This window comes from Pongo abelii, chromosome 6, assembly GCF_028885655.2.
Source record: "Pongo abelii isolate AG06213 chromosome 6, NHGRI_mPonAbe1-v2.0_pri, whole genome shotgun sequence".
In the NCBI taxonomy this organism is placed as follows: Eukaryota; Metazoa; Chordata; class Mammalia; order Primates; family Hominidae; genus Pongo; species Pongo abelii.
The window spans coordinates 141018599-141038877 of record NC_071991.2 but is presented as its reverse complement, the minus strand read 5'-3'; the positions used below and the strand labels follow the sequence as shown (position 1 = coordinate 141038877).

At 44.6% G+C, this 20279-nt stretch overlaps 1 protein-coding gene and 1 long non-coding RNA gene across 2 annotated transcripts in view; one reads left to right on the top strand and one right to left on the bottom strand.

The window, feature by feature from the left end:
• Window positions 1-20279, bottom strand: part of LOC129060507 (uncharacterized) — a 120147-nt gene that overhangs the window by 95794 nt on the left and 4074 nt on the right. The window contains exon 3 of the long non-coding RNA XR_010140946.1: window positions 14332-14463. This is a non-coding gene — a long non-coding RNA (uncharacterized LOC129060507). The remainder of the gene's footprint in view (window positions 1-14331; window positions 14464-20279) is intronic.
• Window positions 8489-11434, top strand: LOC100456974 (importin subunit beta-1-like). The gene is given in 3 exon segments (XM_054559941.2): window positions 8489-8646; window positions 8649-10878; window positions 10880-11434. Coding segments are annotated over 3 exon segments (2607 nt in total). The 5' UTR covers window positions 8489-8507; the 3' UTR covers window positions 11118-11434.

Here is a 20279-nt window from a genome sequence, read left to right as displayed (position 1 = left end):
AAAAATAATAAAGAAGGAGGTATTTTTATTTCTTGCTAACAAACATATCTCAAATCTCGTAACAGCATCGTCTTAATATTTTGAATCCTGCAATGGGCATCAAACACCTTGAACTAGATATCTTCAAAGTTCCCTGCCAGCCTAAGATTCCGGGATTCTGACTTTCTCTTTCTCAGTACTTACCTCTTTCCTTTTCATCAGTCTCTCTGGGACGAAGTCCAACTTTACCATCACTTCAAGAAATGCCTTCAAGCTACTGACAATTTTAAATTAAGATACCTTGTTAATCAATGAATCTAATAATAATACCTTCTGCTTATTTTGTTCCTATTCTGAATCTGATCTTTGTCTAAGTAGTGGCGTCCCCACCAAAGGGCTGCCTTACCAGAGGTTAAATCTCACAATGTGTTTAGTTTACAAACAAGTCAGACTAGCTGAGGAGGGCCTTCTTGGAAGAGTAGGGTGAGCTCTTTGAAATCATGAGTGAAACACTGTTCTGAGAAGGCCCAGTAAGCGTGACCTCCCCTAAGGAAGGCTGGATTCCCAGAGATAAAAGAAAGGTCATAGCTCTGGGTTTTCTGAGTGAATTGGAATTTGCTCCAACCCAGGTCTGGAGGTCACATAGAGAAGAGAAACAGAAAATGAAACAGCCATCCTCTGGAGAAGTCACACTTCACGCACCCGCCTAGTGAGAGCACCTAAGTTGAAACAATATTCTTCCCTGAGGAATTGTTGCAACATGCGCACAAAAAGGCTTAGAGAAAAGTGCTCCTTGTGAAAACATCTAGAGAGGGGAGAAAGCATAAGCATTATCATTATGTCATTGGTTCTTAATGTGAATAGTGCTCCCTTCTAAAAGGTACTTAGGAAATTTATGTGAGTGTTTTTGGTGGTCACCGTCTTCAGGATTACTATTGACATTTATTGGTTGCAGCCAGGATGCACCCCAAAAAATGAAGAATTTTCCCCCATCCAGCAAGGACTTTGGGTGTCCTGCCAGGCATTCATGTGGGCGAAAAATATCTGAGCCAAGAATTTAACTACACTATATATAAAGTAATTTTTGCACACTTTTAATATACAGTGACTTTTCTAAAAATGAAACCATCAAATAAATGGAAAGACTCTGGAACTTTGTTTAATTTGAATCTTTACCATGAGTTATTTATCATCTCAGAAAAATCATGAAGTTGATGGCAACATCACACACGTTATTTAAATCAGTAACAAAACACACCTAAATTTGTCTGGATTTGGATCTGTCACATTCCCCTGTGTCTCCATATAGGGGCAAGCACCTGTCTATGTCATTATGTTATCTACTACAGTGCACCACTTACCTATCAAATGTGAACTATTTATATATCAAAATGCAAATTATTTTTATTATAAATTGCTTTCCTTTATATTCTTATATTCAATTAGCACATCATATTGATTTTTAGTCATTTTAGGTAAATTAATATAGTTTACGAATTTCAGTTCACCATATTATGGGGGTCATTCCCCCAATATTTTTGTAAAAGGAGGCATTGGTCCAGACACAGTATCTTTTTTTTTTTTTTTTTTGAGATGGAGTCTTGCTTTTTCACCCAGGCTGGAGTGCAGTGACACCATCTCAGCTCACTACAACCTCTGCCTCCCGGGTTCAAGCAATTCTCAAGCCTCTGCCTCCCGAGTAGCTGGGACTACAGGTGCCCACCACCATGCCCGGCTAATTTTTGTATTTTTAGTAGAGACTGGGTTTCACCGTGTTGGCCAGGCTGGTCTCGAACTCCTGACCTCAAGCCATCCACCTACCTCTGCCTCCCAAAGTGCCAGGATTACAGGTGTGAGCCACCACACGCAGCCCAGACATATTATGTTTAATTACATAAAATATGATACATTATACTGTGGAATACCCTGCCACAGTTAGAAGGATTAGCTAAATCTATACATACTGATATGGAGAAAGCTCCAAGACAGCTGAGTGAAGAAAGTTGTTTCAGAAAAATGTATATAGTGTGTACAGCTGATATCAATTATATAAAAATCTACACATATAAAAACATGCTATGTGTAATTATAGAAAGAGAGAGAGAGAGAAAGAAAAAGCATGGGGGGAAGTCTGAAAGTTTAAAAATAAACTGATACCCAGGGGACTGAATCAGGAATGGTAGTCGAGGTGAATTTCTGCTTTACATGTAATGCTGGAATGTGTACAAAGAGAACATATGCAGGTATTCATTACACAATTGAAAAAAAAATACTGGTGAAATAGAAATGTTGAAAAGAATTGCCAGGAAAAAAAAGCTGTGCCCAAGCTTTTGTGGTTGTCACCCAGTATTCCTGGGTGACGGAAACAGTTCCACTGTAGAGTAGCTTTCTATAGGAACAGGCTCTTGGCATAGTGTCCACCAGGAGATGCTGGGCTCAACATCTCCGGGTTACTGGAGGGAGCTCACCGAGCCTGGCATTCTTGAGCCTCTCTGAGCCCAGCCCACAGCACCCTGATGCCCCACAGCACTGGGCAGCCATATAAGACCCCTGCATCCTTCTGCACACTGCACTTTGACTTAAAACCCAGCCTAGTCCAGGTGGCGCCCTCCACTGAGTATAACCTTGGGGAAAGGGGGCAATCCAGTGCTGAGGTTAGCCAGGCCAGTGAGCAGCATGCTTTATCACCATTAGCCATAAAGGAGGCATGAAGCTTCACCCGGCTTTTGGGTTTTAAGGCAATTACTTTGCAGCCGTCAAACTGGGCTCCCACCCTCTTCTAGACCAAGACTCTAATAAGCATTAGGAGACCCAGAGACATAACAGGATGGGGATGGGAGTACCAGATGAGGGTTAGAGTGAACTCCTGGGTCTCCTGTCATTGCTGTAAGGTGGAGGGCTTGACGCACTCTGAGGAAGAAGGAGGCACCTCATCCTACGTGACTACATCATAGCCATCTCAGGGGTTATGGTCAGCAAAAAGCACCCCCTTACAGAAGCTCATGGGGCTCATTGTCAATATCAAGTATAACAGAAAAATTAGAACTCACCTTTTGGTAAGGCAGCTACAGCAACAGACCAGCACATTTCTCAAGCCCAGTTTGGAGGAAGAGGTTTTATACATAAAAGACCAATTTGTACAGTCATTTCCCCAGGTCCCCCCAGCCTGGGGGACAAATGACACATCACAATGGCACTAGGCCCTGTGCACCCTGCCAGCTTGGTCTGTGGGTCTCCAGACCCAGCCCTCTCATGGGCATCCAGCCCCTGCACAGCTGTCCCGGACTCTGCTCCCACAGCGGCTCTGCTGCCTGCTGTTGCTGTCCGTCTCCACTGCTGCTCGGCCTGCCCGTGACCTGCCACCAGCCTCCTGCAGCTCTCAGCCTTAGAGGAGAGGTCTTACCTCTGAGAACTGTGCTCTTTCCATCAGCTTTAGGTAGTCGAGTCTTTAAGGGATCACACAGACCTTTTTTCCCCATAGAACATACACTTTCATTGGGTATCTCAGAAAGCAGACACCCCGAGAAAACTTCCTGGATGGCAAGGCCAGTGTTGCATTTTTAGCTCACACATCTGCATTCTCTCCAACTCTGGATGCAAGTTCCCTACCTTCCAAGTATCCAATCAGGCAACATTCTTTAATGCCCCTTTACTTTGTACACCATCTAAACCCCAGAGTCTTCAGAACCTAGCCATCACTATCAAAGCCTTTGCATAAATAAGATTCCTGGTGTCTACACAGAGTAATGAGAGTTAAATGCAGCAATTGAGTGTGAGTTCTCGTGTCAGACCTTCTGAGTTTAAAGGTCACCTTGACTATTCCTAGCTGAATAACCTTGATTTCAGTTTATTTATCAGTAAAATGAGCAAACCACATGAGTTCTTATAAGATTGAATGGCAATGTATGTGAAGAGCTTGACACGGTGCTGGTTCACATAAGAACTGCAAAACAGCTATCAATGTTCTGTCCCAGAAGCACCTAGAGAGGCATGCAGATAAAGGCCCTGTTCTAACTTTTCCACACAGCAATGTGCATCCTAAAGGCTGTATTATGCCTTATATACGGCTTCATTTTAGTATTGCCTTCTTATCTCTGAACTCTTCTTCAGAGTAAGAATTCTAAAATTATATTGGATCTGGCCAGGTTTGGTGGCTCATGCCTGTAATCCCAGCACTTTGGGAGGCCAAGGCGGGTGGATCACCTGAGGTCGGGAATTCGAGACCAGCCTGACCAACATGGAGAAACCCCATCTCTACTAAAAATACAAAAGTAGCCGGGTGTGGTGGTGCACGCCTGTAATCCCAGCTACTCAGGAGGCTGAGGCAGCAGAATCACTTGAACCCAGGAGGCAGAGGTTGTGGTGAGCCAAGATTGTGCCATTGCACTCCAGCCTGGGCAACAAGAGTGAAACTCCATCTCAAAAAAAAAGAAAGAAAAGAAATTATATTGGATCAATTGTGACTTTGTTTCTGAGAACTTCAAGTAAATAGCTGATATGGTTTGGCTGTGTCCCCACTCAAATCTCGTCTTGAATTTCCATGTGTTGTGGGAGAGACCCAGTGGGAGGTAATTGAATCATGGGGGCAGGTCTTTCCCATGCTGTTCTCATGATAGCGAGTAAGTCTTGCAAGATCTGATGGTATTATAAGGGCAAGTTTCCCTGCACAAGCTCTCTGTGCCTGCTGCCATCCCTGTAAGATGTGACTTGCTCCTCCTTGCCCTTCACCTTCCACCATGATTGTGAGGCCTCCCCAGACACATGGAACTGTTAAGTCCAATAAACCTTTCTTTTGTAAATTGCCCAGTCTCGGGTATGTCTTTATCAGCAGTGTGAAAACAGACTAATACAATAGGATTCACAAAATTTTAGATCTTAATGCTAAAGGGCCCTTGGGAGATTATGTAGTCCTGCCCCTGACTTTAGATAAGATCTTATTATCCCCACTCAAAGCCAAACAAAATCAACAGAATTGCCTAAGATTGCATGGCTAGTAAAAGCTGAGGGATCAAAGCCAAAAGGCTTTGATTTACCCAAGAAAATTGGGACATTTGGTCATTTTCATTGCACGTGAGTGTCCATGGTTCTTGGTGATGGACTCTTAACTCCTTAAGTGCCATGAGAGTTTCTTAAAGTAGTTATGTTTGTCCATTGCTCTCTTCACCAGCCACTTACAATTAGGTGCTTCATAAAGACTTGGTGATAAAGGTAACACTAATTATGATAATAACAAGGGGCTATCTTTCTATTATCCTATTGTTTGTTTTATTTATGTATTTTAGTTCTGAAAGTTGCAAAAAGGCAGTGAGGGATGCATTTCAAGCTGGAAGAAGAGTGATGAAGAAAAACAGAACAAATCCTCATGAGGAAATAAAAGACCAGTAAAGAACTGAGTGAACTTCAGAGCCCCTTCTGAACAAATACAACCTTTTGGCAGAAGGCCAGGCCTTCAGGGAGGACAGCGGAAGGTGTCAGTGCTGCTGGATAGAACTGGAGAGCAAAGGCACCATCAGAAAGTGACTCTTATTTTTAATCCTGCTGGACTATTAGGAGATACAAAGTGAAATTCACGTCACAGAGCAGAAGCAGAGAGCAAAATAGGAGGATTAGAAGAACAGATAGCAGGAAGAGAACACATCAAACAGAGAAAAGGAAAGAAAAATATCAGGACCTAACTAAAATTTTCATTCATTTTGTTCTACCAGATGACAAGCAGCAGAGGAAAACAAAAAGACTGCCTTAGTCATGGGTAACTGTCCTTAGTCTTTGGTATCCCATCCTTCCAAGAAAATCAAGACTCTAAATCCAAAAGCACCACATGATGATATAGTTTTTACAGAAGGCATTGCTGGGGGACAGAGATGGAGGATGCATTCCATCCCACAGCTCACTGCAAATCTTCATAAATGCCCCTTCTGTATCTTGGCCGTTTTTAACCAACGCTCTCCTCCTGAGCATCTGAATGTCTCTGCCTGCTTTCTGACCTTTTCTCAACAATCCTCATCCAGGCTTTTCTGGTTCCCTGCCTCTCAGTCTCCATTGCCAACCCCATCACTCAAAGTCTCCCATCGGCCAAACAAAATCCTAATTCATCACCATTGTCTCTAAAGCATTTTCCCAGAGGTCAGAAATTTATTTCCAGCACCCCTACTTTCACACTGAGATAAGGTTTTTTTGAACCAAAAATATAACTACCAATCTGAATATGGGTATTGATTAATTTCCCTCACCTCCATGTCTAAGCAGCCAACATACCCTGTCATACTACAAGTGAAATGTCACTCATCGCCTCCCTCTATCCACTCATTGCCCAAGTTTGAGCCCTTACTGTTTCTTCCCTGGATCATTATCTCTCTGATTCCAGTCGCTGCCTCTTCCAGCTCTTCCCCCATTCAGCCACCAGAGCCCAAAATGCTCCTCTGAGCACGTGTCTCCCATACTCAAAACCTTTACTGGTTCCAGGTTAGATAGGGAAGAAAGTTCAGAGTCTAGTCTGGTCACTGAGGCTGACTCCAGCCTTAGCCCATCTCCCAGTCCCCCCTCTTTAGCCCAACTCAGCCAGTCACACCACCCTGCACGCCATTCCTTGGACAAAAGCCGTTTTCCCATTTCATACAGGTATCGAGCTGATGCTTGTGTGGGCCTGAAACATTTGTTGCACAGCTGACTCTCCCCAGCCCCTGCACAGTCCTGGACACCCCACTTCAAGCCCTCTCATCTCTTACTTAGACTAAGACAACGGCCTCCTAACCTACCCATGCTTCTGCCCTCAGCCCTCCCCTGCCTTGCCCCATCTGTGTTCTGCACGCTGGGCAGGTTGATCTCTTCAAAGGTAAGTCAGAGAATATGCATCTCCTTTCACTGGACTCCCTCTAATGGTTTCCATCTCACTCAAAGTCAAAGCAAAAATCTGTGAAATAGCCTGGGAGGCCTTAGGTGTGCTGCTCCCCATCCAACACCTATGACCATCTCCCTCCTAAAGCTCTGGCCTCCCTGTCCTTCCATTAACCCCATGCATGCCTGTCCTGGGCTTTAGGGCTGTTTCCTTGGCCTGGATTGCTCTTCTCTCCCATGAATTTTGTAGCTCATTCTTTCCCTCCTTCAATTCTTTGCTCAAAAGTTACCATATCTGTACAATAGAGCCCTCCTTATGTAATTCCTATTCCCTTAACCCTGTTTTAATTTTTCTCCCAGTATGTCTCACCATCTGAAGAATGTATTTTGTTGTTTTTTTATGTACTGTCTGGCTCCTCCCCTTAGAATGTACGCTCAGGGAGGGTGGGGTTTGGGTTGTTTTTTTTTTTTCTATTTTGTTGTTTGCTGGTATATCCCCAGCACTTAGAACAGTGTCTGACTCATAATAAGATCTCAATAAATTTTTGTTGAATGAATGAATAAAAACTGCCTACTGAAGTCATTCTACTAGGCTCAACACAAAGGCCACCTTTTCCCATACTGTTCCTGTCAAAATTAGCCTCCTGTATTCCCTTGACCACTTGCTTCTGCCTCCACCTTAGGGCTTACCCCTTTCACATGGTGCATCCCCCTCCCACAGAGGTGCTCCTGGAAGGTAAATGAGTCCATTTGCATGTGAAGAAGCTCAGTCTCAGAGAGGTTAAGAGAAATGTCCAAGGCCTTACACATAGGAGGCAGAAAGCTAGGAGTCTACAGAATCCAAAGGCTACTAAATACCCATTCCATTAACTCCTAGTGCTTCTCAAAAACAAACAAGAACTTTCTAAGCAAACACTCAGTACCGTGGGTATCAGGTTTTAATTTTGGTCTAATATTTAGTACTTCCCCAGAACTGTTGAAACAAAGAAGAAAGGAAGGAAGAAAGGAAGGGAGGGAGGGAGGGGAAAAGCTTCAGTCACTTCTTAATTGAAGCTCTGTTCAGACAACACAGCAGCTTCAGTGTAAGAAGACTTAATCAGAGCCAGGTGCGGTGGCTCACACCTGTAATCCCAGCACTTTGGGAGGCCGAGGCGGGTGGATCACCTGAGGTCGGGAGTTCATAGACCAGCCTGACCAGACCAGCCTGACCAACATGGAGAAACCCTGTCTCTACTAAAAATACAAAAAGGTAGCCAGGCATGGTGGCACATGCCTGTGATCCCAGCTACTTGGGAGGCTGAGGCAGGAGAATCGCTTGAACCTGGGACGTGGAAGTTTCGGTGAGCCGAGATGGTGCCATTGCACTCCGGCCTGGGCAACAAGAGTGAAACTCCGTCTCAAAAAAAAAAAAAAAAAAAAGGATTGCTTAAAGCCAGGAGTTCAAGACCAGTCTGCCAACATAGTGAGAGCTCATCTCTTAAGAAAAAAAAAGGGAGGGAGGAAGTAAGGGAAGAGGAGAGGAAGGGGAGCCAGAGCAACTACCCAGACAGAGGTGGTGAATGGGCTTGTGGTGACCCCCGCCCCCCACCCCATCCTCCCTTCCCACCAGACCCCCAACCCCCATCCCCAGTTCGAGCCGCCGCCCGAAAGGCCGGGCCCTCGTCTTAGGAGGAGTCGCCGCCGCCACCTCCGCCATGGAGCTGATCACCATCCTCGAGAAGACCGTGTCTCCCGATCGGCTGGAGCTGGAAGCGGCCCAGAAGTTCCTGGAGCGTGGGGCCGTGGAGAACCTGCCCACTTTCCTTGTGGAACTGTCCAGAGTGCTGGCAAATCCAGGACACAGGTTGCCAGAGTTGCAGCTGGTCTACAAATCAAGAACTCTTTGACATCTAAAGATCCAGATATCAAGGCACAATATCAGCAGAGGTGGCTTGCTATTGATGCTAATGCTCGACGAGAAGTCAAGAACTATGTTTTGCAGACATTGGGCACAGAAACTTACCGGCCTAGTTCTGCCTCACAGTGTGTGGCTGGTATTGCTTGTGCAGAGATCCCAGTAAACCAGTGGCCAGAACTCATTCTTCAGCTGGTGGCCAATGTCAAAAACCCCAACAGCACAGAGCACATGAAGGAGTCGACATTAGAAGCCATCGGTTATATTTGCCAAGATATAGACCCAGAGCAGCTACAAGATAAATCCAATGAGATTCTGACTGCCATAATCCAGGGGATGAGGAAAGAAGAGCCTAGTAATAATGTGAAGCTAGCTGCTACTAATGCACTCCTGAACTCATTGGAGTTCACCAAAGCAAACTTTGATAAAGAGTCTGAAAGGCACTTTATTATGCAGGTGGTCTGTGAAGCCACACAGTGTCCAGATACGAGGAGGGTACGAGTGGCTGCTTTACAGAATCTGGTGAAGATAATGTCCTTATATTATCAGTACATGGAGACATATATGGGTCCTGCTCTTTTTGCAATCACAATCGAAGCAATGAAAAGTGACATTGATGAGGTGGCTCTACAAGGGATAGAATTCTGGTCCAATGTCTGTGATGAGGAAATGGATTTGGCAGCAGAACAAGGACGGCCCCCTGAGCACACCAGCAAGTTTTATGCCAAGGGAGCACTACAGTATCTGGTTCCAATCCTCACACAGACACTAACTAAACAGGATGAAAATGATGATGACGATGACTGGAACCCCTGCAAAGCAGCAGGGGTGTGCCTCATGCTTCTGGCCACCTGCTGTGAAGATGACATTGTCCCACATGTCCTCCCCTTCATTAAAGAACACATCAAGAACCCAGACTGGCGGTACCGGGATGCAGCAGTGATGGCTTTTGGTTGTATCTTGGAACGACCAGAGCCCAGTTAGCTCAAACCACTAGTTATACAGGCTATGCCCACCCTAATAGAATTAATGAAAGACCCCAGTGTAGTTGTTCGAGATACAGCTGCATGGACTGTAGGCAGAATTTGTGAGCTGCTTCCTGAAGCTGCCATCAATGATGTCTACTTGGCTCTCCTGCTACAGTGTCTGATTGAGGGTCTCAGTGCTGAACCCAGAGTGGCTTCAAATGTGTGCTGGGCTTTCTCCAGTCTGGCTGAAGCTGCTTATGAAGCTGCAGACATTGCTGATGATCAGGAAGAACCAGCTACTTACTGCTTGTCTTCTTCATTTGAACTTATAGTCCAGAAGCTCCTAGAGACTACAGACAGACCTGATGGACATCAGAACAACCTGAGGAGTTCTGCATATGCATCTCTGATGGAAATTGTGAAAAACAGTGCCAAGGATTGTTATCCTGCTGTCCAGAAAACGACTTTGGTCATCATGGAACGACTGCAACAGGTTCTTCAGATGGAGTCACATATCCAGAGCACATCCGATAGAATCCAGTTCAATGACCTTCAGTCTTTACTCTGTGCAACTCTTCAGAATGTTCTTCGGAAAGTGCAACATCAAGATGCTTTGCAGATCTCTGATGTGGTTATGGCCTCCCTGTTAAGGATGTTCCAAAGCACAGCTGGGTCTGGGGGAGTACAAGAAGATGCCCTGATGGCAGTTAGCACACTGGTGGAAGTGTTGGGTGGTGAATTCCTCAAGTACATGGAGGCCTTTAAACCCTTCCTGGGCATTGGATTAAGAAATTATGCTCAGTACCAGGTTTGTTTGGCAGCTGTGGGCTTAGTGGGAGACTTGTGCCGTGCCCTGCAATCCAACATCATACCTTTCTGTGACGAGGTGATGCAGCTGCTTCTGGAAAATTTGGGGAATGAGAACGTCCACAGGTCTGTGAAGCCGCAGATTCTGTCAGTGTTTGGTGATATTGCCCTTGCTATTGGTGGAGAGTTTAAAAAATACTTAGAGGTTGTATTGAATACTCTTCAGCAGGCCTCCCAAGCCCAGGTGGACAAGTCAGACTATGACATCATGGATTATCTGAATGAGCTAAGGGAAAGCTGCTTGGAAGCCTATACCGGAATCGTCCAGGGATTAAAGGGGGATCGGGAGAACGTACACCCGGATGTGATGCTGGTACAACCCAGAGTAGAATTTATTCTCTTTCGTTGACCACATTGCTGGAGATGAGGACCATACAGATGGAGTAGTAGCTTGTGCTGCTGGACTAATAGGGGACTTATGTACAGCATTTGGGAAGGATGTACTGAAATTAGTAGAAGCTAGGCCAATGATCCATGAATTGTTAACTGAAGGGCGGAGATCGAAGACTAACAAAGCAAAAACCCTTGCTACATGGGCAACAAAAGAACTGAGGAAACTGAAGAACCAAGCTTGATCTGTTACCATTGGGATGATAACCTGAGGACCCCCACTGGAAATCTCCAATCTTTTGAAAAACCTGGAAGTGAGGAGTGTGCATGGATGCTGAATGTTTGGGAATGAGAGGATGAGTGAGTGAGTGAGGCTTGAAAACACACCACATTGAAAATCCTGCCACAGCAGCAGCCGCAGCCGCCAACAGCAGCGCTGTTAGTGAGCTAAGTAAGCACTGACTTCGTAGAAAACCATAACATCGGCCATCTTGGAAAAGAGAAAAACAATGGAGTTACTTATTAAAAAAAAAAGAAAGAAAGAAAGAAAGCTATCTCTTCCCAGGGGAGGCTAGAAGTAGCTTTTCTGTCTTTTGGCCGGTGCCGAGTGGAATGCCTGGTTTGGGGGAGGAGGAGGGACTGGGTTCAGCTGTGGTGCTTTGTTGTAAAAGGCAGCCTGGCCTTTGCTACTGAGGAGAAAGATGGAGCCTGGGTCTCAAGCCAACCTTCGCTGTACCTTTGCCACATGGTACTGTATGCTTGCCAGCTAGAAGGAGGGTGAGGGATTTTTTACAGTCTGAGAATGAGTGTGTGTGAGTGAGGCAGTATCCACATTCTCAACTTCAAGTCATTGCAGTTTCTTTTTCCCAGAAAACAAGGGGTTAGATGTTGCATTTCATAAAACTAACCGAAGTTCTGTCTACTGATGCAACGCAAGAGATGTTAAAAAAAAAAAAATACACAGAGGAAAGACGCTCTTTAGGTTTTGTTTTGTTTTGTTTTGATTTTTTTTGGTTTTGTTTTTTGTTTTTTTTACTCTAGGGAAAACACTGACGAATGGTCAGAGCTCCTATCCTGATCTTTTCATCAAGGTGCCTTTCCTGATAATATGGTTCAACTGTGAATGTAGAAGTGGGGGGGAAGGGGGGAGAAAAAGAAAACTCTGGCGTTAGAGGATATAGAAAAATATAAGTACAATTGTTACAAATAACGCAGACTTCAAAAACAAAAAAGTCACAACCCAAACAAACCAAAATTTAAATGATCAGAATTGGCAGCACAAAGAAAACGCCCTCTCCTGACTTGTATTGTGGCAGTCTGAACGCCCCCAGAAAATTGTGCCAAAGAGTTTAGAAAAATAAATATACAATAAAAGTAAACACGTACACACAAAACAGCAAACTTCAGGTAACTATTTTGGATTGCAAACAGGATAAATTAAATGTTCAAACAATCTGATAAAATAAAAAAAAGTTAATCAGAGTGTAAGCATCTCTCTCTAGCTTACAACTTAACAGACACACTACAAACAGTGGGCACCATTTTTTTCCCAGCCAGCACCTCCTAGGTGACTTGGTTTCTGGTTTTTTTGTACGTATCCAAAGCAGAAAGCCCAAAAGTGAGACAACATGGTGGCACACCCCTCCCTCCCTTCCTCACCTGGTCAAAAGTCTATCATCACTGTGATGACTAGGTCAAGTTAAGAAAGCTACTTTCTAGCCTAAGAGCCTACCATCTTTATAATAATAGGAATATATAAAAATCGCTGTCACTTTCATATCGTGTTGATAAATATTCCCATGGTATTCTAAGATTTTATAAACAGAAATTATCTGTGGTTCTCACACCCGGAATTTGAAGATACAGGTGCAATTATCAAATTTTCCCACTAGGTGGCTCTCATATTTTATGACCCATGGCCTGGGTCTCCTAAACTCGGGGATAGATTTGGAAATGTGTACATTGATTTCTTAACAGAGGTGGTTGTTATCTATATGTTCAAATGTGTCTGTGTCTGGGTAAGTAGATTTATAATACTTTCTAACTAGAACTTGTTAGAAAAAGATATAAATTACCCTATTACGGTCCCTTTATAAATAAATTCTTCAAAGCAAAATGTAAAAGAAATCCAATCTGTGCCCAATTAAGAGGTCCCATACTTATCAAATACTTCTTTTATAAGACAACAATATAATATTACCTCCTGACAACAAAACCAGTAACTTCAAATAGTAAGCATGGGTTATGCCGATCTTCTTCCCAACCCTCTGTAGAAGTTACAAGAACTCCTAACCTAGCTAGAAGTAAAACTGAATGTTTTTCAAATAAATGATGCTTGCTTAATGCAGAAGACAAAGCCGATAGTTTATTTCAGCCCTCTCTTCTCGCAGGCTAGCTAAACTAAAATGGACTTCAAGACATGGCTGATTTGTCACTTTCTCTTTCCCTCCTGAGCTCCAACCAGTACACTTTTTGACACAGACCAAGCTATCGCTGTGCTCCCGGGGGATTCCGGTATTTAACACTTGTCTCAACCTGTTCTTATTAAATTTCTCTCATGCCCCAGTTCACTGAGACACATTTGTTCTCTTCCTTTCCCTCCCTCACTTCTGCCTGCCCAAGCATTGAGGCAGCATATTAACTTCTCAGGTTAGCAACACTATCTTCTCAGGCAGTCAAGCAAACAAGTTCAGGTGGAAACACAATGATTTCTCATGAGACACGCACAAATATCATCGTAAGATATTTGAGTCACAGCCACTTCACATGACTAACCCCTCCACATTTTCATTTCATGACTCAAGAAATCAAATGAAATATTAGAACAATTGGGAATGGTTTTATTTGTACTTTGGTATGAAATATGTGCAGAATGGGGGTAAGGAAGGTATTGAGATAAAGGCTTGTATCCGAATACACACTTGGATATAATGCACAACCCTGTGTGAATTCCCGTTTGACTCCCTTTTTGTCTCCCATCAGCTCCAGAAACAAGCCCATCTCACTCCCTGCGGCTACTACCATCCACCCTTCAACTTCAGCTTCCCCTTCCGTGTGTCCCACCACTAGAATGCAATGCAGGTTCACAGCTTCTCAACTACCTTCTTGTCTCTAAAACAAAGAGAATGATTTAGAGGATGTTAATATTGCAGAGATAGATTTTTTTTAAAAAATCAGCGCACGGAGAATTGCCATATGTCCTGAAAATGTTAGAGTGGTATTTATTTTCATATTGCATCATAATGTAAATGGGTCGAAAGTGATCTCTCTTAGCATTTTTTTTCTTTTTTTTTTTTTTTTTTTTGAGACAGAGTTTTGCTCTTGTTGCCCAGGCTGGAGTGCAGTGGCACGATCTCGGCTCACTGCAACCTCCGCCTCCCGGGTTCAAGCAATTCTCCTGCCTCAGCCTCCTGAGTAGCTGGGATTATAGGCGCCCGCCACCACATCCGGCTCTCTTACCTTTTTCTTTAGTTTTCTCTTGCCTCTTCTTGAGATTGAAGCTTCATCCAAACATCCCTTTTAATCCAGGTGTTGGTTCTACTTTCAGCAGACTTTATCCTTAATTCCCTCAAAACCATCTTGCAAATAAACCTGTACGGGAGGACACAAAAATAAAAAACATGTATCCTTAAATTGCATAGTGCCACCAGAAGCTTTTGCTTGTACACTTTCTCATATTTGTACTTTCCTCATATACTATGACCAACAATATTATCATCATGTCCCCCATTTTGCAGATGAGGAAGCGGAGGCTCAAAACAGCTAGGTGATTTGCCCAAGATCACTTGGCTATGAAGTGACAATATTAAAATCTTCTAAAATATAACTTTGCTTTTGACACTTCAGAGAAAACTTCCAACCGCCTCTATCTCAAAATAGTTCTATTTCTAGCAAGAAGACAGCTTCCTAAACAACATCGGGTGTCTTCCTCTTAGCAAACTGACTGGAAGAAGGGAGAACATGCAGGGTTTAAGTGGGGAGGGGGGGGTGTATAATTGGGACCTGTGGCACTGCTCACAGAACGCCTCTGCATACTTTTAATCAATTAAAGAGTTGTTAGGAGGCTGGGTGTCATGGCTCACTCCTGTAATTTCAGCACTTTGGGAGGCCAAGGCGGGCAGATTACTTGAGATCAGGAGTTTGAGACCAGCCTGGCCAACATGGTGAAACCCCATCTCTACTAAAAATACAAAAATTAGCCAGGCATGGTGGCAGGTACCTGTAATCCCACCTGCTCAGGAGGCTGAAGCAGGAGAATCACTTGAACCTGGGAGGCAGAGGTTGCAGTGAGCCGAGATCGTGCCACTGCACTTCAGCCTAGGCAACAGAGTGAGATTCCATCTCAAAAAAGAAAAAAAAAAAAAGAGAGAGAGTCATTTGGGTTAGCAAAAGTCTACTCTAAAAAAGGAAGTACGGCCAGGCGCGGTGGCTCACGCCTGTAATCCCAGCACTTTGGGAGGCCGAGGCGGGCGGATCACGAGGTCAGGAGATCGAGACCATCCTGGCTAACACGGTGAAACCCTGTCTGTACTAAAAATACAAAAAATTAGCCGGGCGTGGTGGTGGGCGCCTGTAGTCCCAGCTACTCGGGAGGCTGAGGCAGGAGAATGGCATGAACTGGGGAGGCGGAGCTTGTAGTGAGCCGTGATCGCGCCACTGCACTCCAGCCTGGGCGACAGCTCAAGACTCCGCCTCAAAAAAAAAAAAAAAAAGGAAGTACGTTTTGTTTGGAAAGATTAAACCTCTCAGAGACACACAGATAAGCCGGATAAACCATGGAAGTCGCCCAATGTAGCAATTCAAGGGTAGAACCTGAACCTGTTTAATCACAGGTCAAGAAGTTTTTAAAAATAAGGTGTTCTTTATACAGTGGGATACCATACAGCAATGAGAATGAATCCACACACAATCAAGGAATACATCTTCCAAACGTAATGGTAAATGAAAGAACTCGGACACCAAAGGATGCATATCAGATGATTCCATTTTATAAAGTTTAAAAACAGGCAAATCCACTCCATGGTGTTTTAAGTCAGGATATTACTCTCAGGTTGGGGGCGGGGTAGTAAAACAAAAGTGAAGTGTTTGCTAACATCTCTGCTTCTTGAAACCCCGAATAGAGGTTAGGCCACAGGACTGGGAGTCAGACAGAACTAGATTTAAATCCTGGTTCTGCAGTTGAGTGACTTTGAACTACTTTAATTCCCGGTGTCTCAGATTTTTCCACCTATAAAATGAGACTAATGATACCTTCCTCTGAGGGTTGGTGTGAGAAGTCAATGAAACGATGTATGTGAAATGCGGCAGCTGCGTAGGTGCTGTAATAAGTGGTAACTATTATTATCCCCGCCCCTGTTGCCTGGTGGTAAATGGGGATCAGAGAACAGATAGGTAAGAGCACAGACAAGAAGGAAAGGGAAGGACCTAACTAGGCTTATGATTAAAGATGTGCAGAATCCACCAGAAGGCTGTACTGGCAAGTGCCGTTTCCTCCCTCCCACAGCCCACACAGTCTCCTGGATTTTGCTGCCTGCAAGTTTGGGCTGGCCCAACACAGCCAACCAAAGTCGTTTGGGTCCCATCCATGCGGGCCCTTGCTAGGGGACCTGATACTGTTACAGGAAAAAAGTCTGGATCAAGATCCCAAGAGAGGGTTCTTGGATCTCATGCAACAAAGAATTCAGGGTGAGTCCATAGAGTAAAGTAAAAGCAAGTTTATTAGGAAAATAAAGGAATAAAGAATGGCTGCTCCATAAACAGAGCAGCCCTGAGGGCTGCTGGTTGCCCATTTTTATGGTTATTTATTGATTACATGCTAAACAAGGGGTGGATTATTCACGTCTCTCCTTTTTAGACCATATAGGGTAACTTCCTCACGTTGCCATGGCATTTGTAAATTGTCATCGGTGCTGGGGAGAGTGTAGCAGTGAAGACGACCCCAGGACCCTCTCGTGGCCATCTTGGTTTTGGTGGGTTTTGGCCAGCTTCTTTACCGCAACCTGTTTTATCAGCAAGGTTTTTATGACCTGTAACTTGTGCCGACCTCTTATCTCATCCTGTGACTTAGAATGCCTTAACTGTCTGGGAATGCAGCCCAGTAGATCTCAGCCTCATTTCACCCAGCCCCTGCTCAAGATGGAGTTGCTCTGGTTCACATGCCTCTGACAATACTAGTCAAAAAAATTAATTTGTACTAATTCTCTCAGTAGTTGCTAGCAACATCCTGGGTCACCCTGCTGGTGATGTTGGTTGCATTTTGACCAGAGCCTATGGATATACAAGACCATGACCTAGGCTGGGTGTAATTTCACCTTATCCTCAGTCAGAAAGGAGCTGGGTAGGAAGTAGAAGGGGAATAATATGAACAGGGTAGTGTTAAGGTCAAGTTTGCAAGAACAAGCCACAGCCTGGGCTGCAGGGACTCTGCAGGCTTTCCTTTCTGACTGCAGAATGAGAACAGGGCCAGACGTCAGAAGGGAAAAGAGGTGTCCCTCTGGGAGGCCCTGTCTGCTACGAGGCCTATGGTTCCTAGGGGAACAAAAGGAGGAGTTTTGGGGTTTGATTTTTTACTATTAAATGATGTCTTAGGGCATCTCTATAGGGAATACTGCCCAGCATCGAAAAAGAGAAACTGCTGATGGACACAACCAGAAAGATGGATCTTAGAAGGATGAGTCTTAGAAGGATGAATCTTGGGAGCATCGTACTAAAGAGAAAGACCCAGAGTCCAGAGACTGCATAAAATTCTGGAAAGGATAAAACTTACCCAAATGGACAGAAACCCTAAGGCTGGAGGTGGGATTGATTCACAGGAGCACCAGGGAATGTTTTTAGATGGTGAAAGTGCTCTGCATCTTGACTGAGGTGGTGGTGCATATACATTTGTGAGAGCCCGTTGAACCATACACTTGGAATGGCTGCAATTTATTTTATGCAAGTTGTCCCTCAATAAAGTTGATTTTGGAATGGAAAAATAATGATGTCTTAGTCATCATTGCTCTGGGAGCAAGCTGGGAGGCCTGCTGGAGAACTCCAGCAATTCCTAGCCTCCACCATTCTCCTAGCCAATTAATGTTTGCTCAGTACCTTACAGTTAATAAAGCACTTTCTCCTCTTTTGATCATTACACCGGCTCTGTGGGGTGGACATGATTAATCTCATTTTATAGCTAAGGAAACTGAGGCACATTATGGCTAAGGGAACTGGCCAAAGTCTCCTGACTTAAAATCCTGCTAGCTTTTTATTTTCTGAGACCACTCCTGAATATAGCCTCAGAAATCATCCAGGTCTAGGGAAACTGAAACCATGGTCCAGAGAACATAAATAATTTGACAAAAGTTGTACTGCTAGTTAAGAACAGAGACTAAACTTGAAGATGTGCCTCCTCTTATGACAAACTAACCAGAAAATGTCAAATCAAGATAATCCTGAAAGGAGACAGAAAGTGGACATTCATTCCCCATACGCAGAGACGTTCAGACCAGGATAAAGAGCCTATCCTAAAACAAAAAGCAAGACTTTTTTTTCCAGGGCTCTAGACTCCATGTCTCACTGCATGGAACAGTCTCCCCCACTCCACCCACCCACCCACCCCCCACCCCCCACCCCCCACCCCTCACCCCCTGGAGTCCCAAGGGTCTTGTAACTTTAACAAACTGCAGCAGCAAGCACACGCATTACCTCACCACAGTCTGGCTTATGTCCTAGCAGCAATTGTCCAAAGCTTGCTCCATTTCCCCCCTTCTGTTGGCTTTGCACCCTTCGCCCATTCCTCCCTGCTGAAATCACAAAGCTCTGACCCCCGCCAGCCAGCGTGAGCCTCCTCCTCCTTCCTGGAGTCCTTAACATTAGAAAAGAGGCCTCTGGTGCAGAGCAATGTGTGTCAGATGGCCCCTCTGTATACACATTTTAAAAGCATATAAGTGTGGGAGTACAGGGAGAGAGGGAGGGAAAAATACACGATGGTGTGTACACAGCAAGGAAGTAATCCTGGGAGGACTTACAAGAAACAGTTGATGGTGGTTAACTTGGGGAACAGAAATTAGAGTGTTGGAGGGCAGAGGTTTCTACTTTCCATTTTGTTTCTGTATGTTCAACATGAATTTCCTAACCAATGTACATGAATTACATTTATTTATGCAAATAAGGATAGTCTGAGCCAAGAACTGATGGGCTGTGTTTGTCATATACATATCTGCATAAGAAAGCAAAAAAAAAAAAAAACCTGAGAAGCATTAAATTTTGAAAATGAGAAAAAGCACCTATAATCCACCACCTCCCTTCATTCACAGTACCGAAATGTGCAACAATGTAAATGATAGAAAAATTATGAACAATTTACCCAAATGGGATGGAGCCAAGGAGGGGTGAAAGAAGGAGGGGCCAGGAGTGGACCCCCAGCCTCTTTAGTAAATGCATCACTTCCCTTTGGGCCACCGTGACCCTTGTGTGTACCTTGCCTGGGGTCCACTCCTGCGCGCCATTTCAACCATCTGTGCAATTATTTATGACTCAACCCCCAGCATCCCCAAAGTAATAGCTTATATAGGGCAAGACATTGTCCTTCTGTTCTTAGGTGCTTCTAGAGCTTCCTGCATGCATAGTAGAAATTGAACAAACATTTACTGAATAGAATATCAGAAAGTCTCGGCAGAGCGCAGTAACTCAGGCCTGTAATTCCACGACTTTGGGAGGCAGAGGCAAGGAGATCACTTGAGATCAGGAGGGATCACTTGAGGTCAGGAGTTCGAGACCAGCCTGGCCAACATGGTGAAACCCCGTCTCTACTAAAAATAGAAAAATTAGCTGGGTGTGGTGGTGCACGCTTGACGCTTGTAATCCTAGTTACTCGGGAGGCTGAGGCAGGAGGATCATTTGAACCTGGGAGGCGGAGGTTGCAGTGAGCCAAGATCGCACCACTGCACTCCAGCCTGGGCCACAGAGCGAGACTCCATCTCAAAAAAGAAAAAGAATATAAGGAAGTCTGCAAGAAAGTGAGAGGGCACGTGGCTTGACACCACTAAGACGGGTTAAAATACCCTTCCCTGCCACCTGTGGCTGGAACCTTAACCAGATATTCATATCTGCTGTGTAAGCACATGTCAAGGTTCAAACTCCTTTTCTTGTTTACCCAGCCCTGGCCCGCACCTGCCTTTCTGCCCTGATTCCCAAGACAAATCCTGCGCCCCAGCAGTCAAACTGGTCCATTCACCACTCCCTGGGCGCACCTTGAGGCTCCCTGCCTTCAGGCCCTTGCTGCTGCCTTTCCCAATCTCTGCCACTGAAAACCCAGGTCACACCAGCTCTCCCTGAAGACTCAACTAATGTGCCCCGATGACTGGGCTTTCTTCCTCTTCTAACCTCCAGATGCTTCACTGCGGGTTGTACCCCACCTGGCATTGCGGTCA